Source organism: Gnatocerus cornutus, chromosome 4 (assembly GCF_029298725.1).
Source record: "Gnatocerus cornutus isolate USDA-ARS CGAHR chromosome 4, icGnaCorn1.1, whole genome shotgun sequence".
Lineage (NCBI taxonomy): Eukaryota > Metazoa > Arthropoda > Insecta > Coleoptera > Tenebrionidae > Gnatocerus > Gnatocerus cornutus.
In genome coordinates, this window is record NC_142236.1 from 15370763 (window position 1) to 15379186 (window position 8424).

General features: G+C 28.8%; 1 protein-coding gene and 1 long non-coding RNA gene across 2 annotated transcripts; one reads left to right on the top strand and one right to left on the bottom strand.

Annotated features, from left to right (window-relative positions):
• Positions 1 to 1166: 1166 nt before the first annotated feature.
• LOC148176397 (uncharacterized) lies at positions 1167 to 1688 on the bottom strand. The gene is made up of 2 exons (XM_088035083.1): positions 1578 to 1688; positions 1167 to 1515 (listed from the first exon to the last, which is right to left on the bottom strand). The coding sequence occupies exons 1-2, from the start codon at positions 1670 to 1672 to the stop codon at positions 1167 to 1169; spliced, it is 444 nt and encodes a 147-aa protein (XP_087891209.1). The 5' UTR covers positions 1673 to 1688.
• Positions 1689 to 2807: 1119 nt separating this feature from the next.
• LOC148176398 (uncharacterized) lies at positions 2808 to 8188 on the top strand. The gene is made up of 3 exons (XR_015769908.1): positions 2808 to 2850; positions 2903 to 2972; positions 6768 to 8188. It is a non-coding gene; the product is annotated as an uncharacterized LOC148176398 (long non-coding RNA).
• The last annotated feature ends 236 nt before the right edge of the window (positions 8189 to 8424 follow it).

Consider the following 8424-nt stretch of genomic DNA (forward strand, 5'->3'; position numbering starts at 1 on the left):
GTAAAACATGATGATGAAAAACTTGTATACACCAAAGGAAAATTGGTGAATAACTTTGTTGCCCATCTATTTGAAGAAATTCGTTTTTTACTGGGAGGTGAATTAATTGATCGTGTAAAAACTCCTGGTATTACCAGTAGTTTGAAAGGTTATGTATCTTACACACCAAACGAAAGTACTGCTTTGATGAATGCTGGTTGGTTTCCTGTTGATGACGTAAAACTTGTTGATAATACAACAGGACAATTTGATGTATGTTGGCCGCTTTCGATGATACTAGGTTTTGCTGAAGATTATAAAAAAATTGTGATAAATCTTCGTCAGGAACTCGTTTTAATTCGTTCAAATTCTGATTTAAACTGTATTATTGAAACAACAGGCCTTGAAAAAGCTCAAATTTTGATTGAAAAAATTACATGGAAAGTGCCTCATGTAACAGTATCCGATTATGAAAAGTTAAAAATATTAAACATAATCGATAAAAATATTCCTTTGGAGATTGTTCATCGAAAATGGGAACTTTTTACTTATCCACTTTTGCAAGAAAGTCATTCCTTTAATTGGGTGTTGAAAACCTCAACATTTCTACAAAAACCACGTTTCATCATTGTTGGATTTCAAACTGATCGAAGAAACAATTTGAAAAAGAATGCAAGCAATTTTGATCATTGCAATTTGAGAAACATGAAATTGTACTTAAATTCTCAAGCATATCCATATGAAAATTTAAATTTGGATTACAAACACAACAAGTACGCTTTGGCATACAAAATGTACACACATTTTCAACAAGCTTATTATTTTAATAAAAAACCAGTTTGTGAACCATTATTAAATTTGGAAAAGTTCAAAAAGGTTGCTCCATTAATTGTCATTGATTGTTCATATCAAAACGAAGTAATTAAACAAACCACCATAGATGTTCGCTTGGAATTTGAAACTGAAGGAGATATAGATGCTAATACTGCAGCTTATTGTTTGATTCTGCATGAACAATTTATCACATATGAACCACTGACAGGTCGTGTCCGTTTATTGTAAAAACATTTTATAAATTGAATTTTTGGAAAAATAAAAACATTAATTATCTGCTTATATTTTTATTCTAACCCATCGAAAAAGTTTTTTTCTGCATCGGGATGTTGACGATGATTGACGGGTTCCTTTCATCGTCGATTCTTGCACTGCTTTTGAGAAGTTGAAGGAGCATTATTGATGACAACTACATCATCCATCAAATCTTCATCTTCTTCTTCGACTGGTGGCTCTATGTACACCCGTTTCTTTGGACTAGTTAGATTCTCCACTTCGTTGACATCTTCTTCAACGAGGTTGAATCTGAAGCGTCTCACAACGCTTTCCAAAATCTTGAATTCGGCTTCATTGTCTAATTTTGTGCGAATATATCTAATTGGTAAATTGCCAAATTTTCGTTTTAACGAACTGCCTCGAGGGCAATATTTAAGGGAAACAAACACTTTGTCTCCCAAACGTTTAATCTCGAGCACGCCATATCTGAACATACACCAAACACATGAGTCAAAAAATACTAAGAAAAAAATAATAAAAAAACTTACTGGAATAATTGCTTCATTACTACCGTAATATGCTCAGCAGGCAGATTTTCAGGATCTTCGCTAAACACTACAATAGTACATGGTGTGGTTGACATTTTGGTTGTGGTGTTGAGATTCAAACACTGATGAAGAAACAGAAAATTCTCGACGCTTTTATAGTATGCAAACTAAAAAATGTTGATAATTTTTGTTACAAAATTGTAAGGTTAACTGATAAAAACATGCTGACAGAATTGATGAAAAAAAAACACACCAATAAATATCAATTTTGCACTTACGCTGCATTAATTTGTTTTTGCAAAATATATGGAAAAACACACACCAGTTATCTTTATTTTGTTTAACATTTAAGAAATGCAAATGCTGCTTAAATTATTGGGAAAAACATCTTTATCAATAACTCGTGCATGCATTTTTAAAAAATGTTTGGGTATAAATAGGTGAAGATATGTTTCTGGAATTAAATTGTATTTTACATCAACTGTGAAAAGAAGCAAAATGTATCTACTTGACATACAAGGTTACCAACTCGGTACATGCTTTGTATGCAAAGAATTGGCAATTCTGAATGTCGACACCCAACAATACCAACACGCCTTCATCAAGTTTCCGGTCACAATCGAGATGTGCAGTGCTGCCTTCCAAAAACAGATTGACTACGCTACTGATCAAATACACGGGGTTGAATACTACTATGAAGATCCATCAACAATAAGGTATGAAAGCATCGAGAAATTTCTAAAGGACTTCATACAATACAATCCAAATCAAAAAGTCCATGTGGCAGTGAAAGGTCTGCAAAAGAAAAAATGGTTACAGCAATTTTTTCTGGATGAGGATATTGTCGACCTCGAAACTGATGGATGTCTTCCAGTAAACACCATGAAGACAATTTTTAAGTCCCACCACTGCTTAAAGCATAGTGAATACTTAAATTGTGCTCTAGAAAACGTGCACAACTTATACATGTGGTATATGTATTGTAAAAAATAAAAATATATAAAATATAATTTTGGTTTTTTTTTTTAATGTTGCAAATGATTATCACATTCTAAAAATTACAGTTTTAGATAAAATTTGATAATTTGAATGTCAAAGGTTAATTTTCCAAAATGATAATTATTTGCAACTCTTGCAGTTTTAGATGATAAAAATGACACGTGCATGCTCTGATAATTTTTAAATTTTATAATATAAATACAGCTTCAATCATACTCAGTTTTCAATGTGTCTCTGCAGTTTACATTTCAAGTGTTGCTAGTGAAATTTCAAAGTAAGTACTTTTGCTAATATTATTCTTTTATTAATTCAAATTTTGTAAACAGACTATAAAAGATGGCCAGTCAAAAGATTTTAGATGAAATCTCAACTTCTGCTGTTAACAAAATTGAAAAGGTTAGTGGATTAATTAAACATAAGAAAGAATTTCTAAAATATATAACTTGGCTCAGAAAAACCATTTTATTACATAAGAGATGTTTAAAAAATAAATTAAATTGTGTAAAAAATTTTGCAAAAATTGAATCAAATTTAACTATTTTAAAGGATTATTTACTAATCTTAAAACAAAAAATACATAGTGTAAAGTATTTAAAATCTAAAAAGTTAATTTGGCAAGATGTTGACTCTTGTTTTAAAAGTAGAATTAAAACGGGTATGATAACAAATTTTTCTTTGAAAGATCCAAAAAAATTTCTCTTAAAATGCTTTAGAATATTTTCAAGACGAATTTTACATGAATTGAAAAGGTCGTTATTAAAAGTAAATGTAATTTTTGTTGGAGTCTTTATAAAACCTCACACTCACGAGACAACTCATAAATTTTTTTCTACTCCAAATATGGTAATTGATAAAAGTACAGATTTGAAAAATTGGTTCAAAATTAATGTTTATGAAAAAATTTTGTTACAACTAGAAGAGTTTCAAGAAAGGGACAGTGGGTGGGCTCTAAAAGAAATTTTACATCTGAAAGTTAATATAAATAAATATAATCCGATCAGTGTTGGTATTTCAACATATGTTGATTTACCTGATTTTGTTAAAAATACTAAAAGTGTAGTCAATATCAAGAACAATGACCAATTTTGCTTCTTATGGGCTGTTGTTTGTGCTTTATATCCTGTAAAAACAATAAAAAATGTTTCACGTGTAACATCTTATCCACATTTTAGTTTGGTGTTAAAATTCAACAATATAAGATTTCCCATTGCTCTTGAAGATATTCCAAAATTTGAAAAAATGAATCAGTTGGCAATAAATGTCTTTACTATTTTGAATAAAAAGAAAAAAATACTCCCTTTGCTGTTGAGTAAAAGTGAAATTTCACCTAAAATTAATTTACTTATGATAACAAAAGATACTGATAATGATGATGATGATGATGATGATGAACTTTCTAATAAATGTTTATTTCATTTTGCTTACATTAAAAATTTAGCACGATTAACAAGTTATCAAATGGGTAATATTAAAAATAAAAAGTGGGTTTGTGAAAGATGTTTAAATCATTTTTCTACTCAAAATATAGTTAATGATCATATGCGAAATTGTTCAGTGTTAAACCAAACTAAAATAAAACTTCCCTCTAAAGATAAAAGTATTCTAAAATTTAAAAATTATAAAAATAAACTGATGGTGCCTTTCGTTATTTACGCTGATTTGGAGTGTCTACTGATAAACTATAAAGATTTAAACAAAACAAACACTTGTGAGAAGTATCAAAAACATAAACCGTTTAGTATTGCATTTTATTTAAAATGTTCCTATGACGATTCATTATCAAGATTTCATACCTATACCGGTAAAAATTGTTCAGTATGGTTTGTACATGAATTAAAAAAGATTTCAAATGAATTGGAAACAATTTTTTCTCACCCATGTAAAATGAAATCATTATCTGTTGAAGAAGAGCAAAATTTCTTATTAGCAATGAAATGTCATATTTGTTGTAAAGCATTTTTAAACGATGATAATGAGAGAAAAGTGAAAGATCATTGTCATTTAACAGGAAAGTTCAGAGGTGCTGCTCATAACTCATGTAACCTAAAATTTCAAGATATGAATACTATTCCAGTAATTTTTCATAATTTATCTGGTTATGATAGTCATTTTATAATTAAAGCTTTAAGTACAGAAATTGATGGACACATTGATCTATTACCAATTAATAAAGAAAAATATATTTCGTTTACTAAATACATTCTCAACAGTAAAATTAAATTTAGATTTTTAGATTCATACAGATTTATGCCAAGTAGTATTGATAAATTATCCACATATTTAAATGATGAGCAAAAAATTATTATACGGAAATTTTATAAAGATGATTTAAAATTTAATTTAGTCACTCGCAAAGGCATCTTTCCTTATGAGTATCTTGATTGTTGGGAAAAATTGCAAGAGAATAGTTTACCATCTATGCAAAAGTTTTTTAGTCATGTGTCTAATACTGAGATTTCTGGTGCCGATTATGAACATGCTTGTACGGTTTGGCAAGTATTTGAAATTAACACTCTTCAAGAGTATGCTGAATTGTATTTAAAAACTGACGTTTTACTTTTGGCTGATATATTTGAAAATTTTAGATCTACTTGTATGAAAACATATGAATTAGATAGTCTTCACTATTGTACAGCTCCAGGATTATCTTTTGATAGTATGTTAAAAATCACAAACGTTGAATTAACTTTATTAACTGATGTTGATATGATAATGTTTTTTGAACGAGGTATTCGAGGAGGAGTTTCACAATGTTCGAATAGATACGGGCAAGCAAACAATAAATATATGGGTGAAGCTTATAATCCTAATAAACCATCAACTTACCTTATGTATTTTGATATCAACAATCTTTATGGAGCTGCAATGAGTTATTCATTGCCTATGGGTGATTTTCAATGGATTAGTGGTCCAGATATTTATAAAATTGATTTTAACACACTATACGATGATGATTGTGAAATTGGATACATTTTTGAAGTAGATCTTGAATATCCACCAACACTATTTGATTTGCATAAAGACTTACCTTTATGTCCTGAGCATTTAGTTCCACCAATTTCCGATTCAAAAAATACTAAATTATTAACAACTTTGTACAAGAAAACAAATTATATTATTCATTATAGAAATTTAAAACAGGCTTTAGATTTAGGTTTAAAACTGGTAAAAATTCATCGTTGCTTACAATTTAAACAAGCACCCTGGTTAAAAAAGTATATCGACTTAAATACAGAATTGAGAAAACAGAGTAAAAATGAATTTGAGAAAAATTTTTATAAATTAATGAATAATGCTGTTTTTGGGAAAACTATTGAAAATGTAAAAAAATATAGAGATGTTAAATTGGTAACGAAATGGAAAGGACGATACGGTGCAAATTGGTATATTTCACAACCAAACTTTCATAGTTGTACAATATTTAGTAAAAATATGATTTTAATTGAAATGAAACGGTTGGAAATTACATTTAATAAACCTATCTACGTGGGAATGTCAATTTTAGATATATCAAAAACTTTTTTGTACGACTTTCATTACAATTACATTTTATCAAAATTTGGAACTAATGTAAAATTATTATATACTGATACAGATGGTTTGATTTACTTATTTAACGATGATGATATCTATGCACATATAAAAAAGGATATTCATAAATTTGATACGTCAGATTACCCACTGAATAATATTTATAACATTCCACAAAAAAATAAAAAAGTGTTAGGCCTTATGAAGGATGAGAACTGTGGTCGAATTATGACTCATTTTATTGGTCTACGATCGAAAATGTACTCAATTAAAGTTTTATATGATAACGCTGACAAACAAAAACGTCTTGAAAATATGCAACGAGAAAAGTCAAGTAAACGGGAAATTTATAATTTTATTGCAAATTTTGGAATTATAAAAAAGGCTAAAGGTATAAAAACATCTGCTCTTAAATTAATTACTTTTGATGATTATTTTGAATGTTTGTTTAATAATCAAAAATTAGATGTTACTCAAAATGTTATCCAATCACAAAAGCATACAGTTTTTACCTTGAAACAAACAAAGTTGGCTTTAAGTGGTTCGGATGATAAAAGATTAGTAAATAATATGAGCACAGACACTTTACCTTGGGGATATTTGTATTAATTTAAATTCTTTCAATTTTATTTTAATTTATTAACACTTTCAATTTAAAAGTTTAACAGTCTGAGATCTAAATGGGACACAGTTTTTGTAGACGTCAATCGTTTTGATAAGGATATAACTGAAAAGGCTGTAAAAAGAAGAATTGTTCCTACACCCATCCAAAGCAGCAACAACAACAACAACGACCAAGGAACTGTGTACTGTCACAACTGTGATTGTTTTTTTTGTTTTTGTGATTATTCAATTGAAGTACATAGTGAAGAAGTAGTAGTAGAGACTAAAAAAAGTAAACTGTGTGGTGGTGGTGATAACATTTTGAACTTGTTGTATTGTACTGAAGACTCAACATGGTTAAAACTAGCATAACTTATGAACAAGCCACAAAGGAGCGTATAAACAATTTTTTTAAAAGACGATTTTATTTATATCAGGAAACCAGATACTTAGTTGAGTTGGGTAGGAATCCACGACAATTAAGCAAAAATGATGTTAATAGAGTTGTTGCGAAATCGATTTTACCAAAAACACTTAAGCAAAAGTTTAAAGAAACGTTTAATTTACCAAACGAAATTGAAGAGTCTGACTATGATTCAGAAGAAACAATTGCTGAAGATGGATAAATCGTTTTAAAATGTTTTGTTTTTTTTCTTTTTAGATTTTACCACATCATATTAAGTATATTAGTAAACGATTTTATGGTGATTCCTGTGAGGGAACAAAATCAAATCCGTTTCACCAAGTTTTGACTGTTGTGCAAGAACAATTAAATTTGTATAGTAGTAGTACTAGAAGATGTTTTGTAGCAGGTGGTTTTGCCGCTTGCATGTTAGATAAGACTAATCATTTTAGTGATGTAGATATATTTGTTGAAGGCACACAAGATGATGCTCCTCAGTCTGTTGATACAGTAATACGCTTTTATAATCAATATGTTGGTATCAAAACAGAACAACACTCATTTTTTTCATACTATAAAGTCTATAAAAATATTGTTTTTAACATTATTTGGATTGGAAACTATCCAGAAATTTCAAATTTCGAATTATTTGTATTTAAAATTATAAATACATTTGACATGGACTTTTGTAAAAGTGCCTTATATTTAGAAAATAATAATTGGTACAAAATAAATTTTGCTGTAGCAAATTATAGAATAACTAGCAACCGTAATGAAGAACATAATAAGCGTAGGTTGAACAAATATCTCAACCGCAAAAAATCTGATAAATTTAACGTAAATTCCTTAGCTTTACTTAGTTTTAAAGCAGCAGCATGTCACATATAGTCTGCTTATTTAAACCGCAACTTGTTAATTTGTAACCATAATCTGTTATGTATTGTTAGAGGCAACATGCCTGTACCTGTTCAATTCAAATGTCCAAAATGTCAAGGTGAAACCACCGAGCAAGGGGCAATGTGTACTATATGCCTTTATGTAAAATATATCCAAATGTTATATAAAGAGAAACACCCAAAATACTAATATGTAAATTTACGTTAAATAAAAAAAAAAAGTTAAAAAACTTGAATATTTATTTGTTCCTTTCAGAAATCCAAACAACAACTGAAAAATCTTTTGAGACGGAAAAGAAAACAGACCGAATCTTTGCTCAAAGCCTTGAAGAAGTTAAGAGCTGACATTGAGTTCTTGCAATTACAAAAACAAATGCAAAATTTACATGTAAAATAAATAAAAATATATATGAAT

Bases quoted from the DNA above. Each gene is read 5' to 3' on its own strand.
- LOC148176397 (XM_088035083.1), bottom strand. From the start codon at position 1,672: ATGTCAACCACACCATGTACTATTGTAGTGTTTAGCGAAGATCCTGAA. The intron at 1,516-1,577 runs GTAAGTTTTTTT...GTGTATGTTCAG, and splicing joins GTAATGAAGCAATTATTCCA to ATATGGCGTGCTCGAGATTA.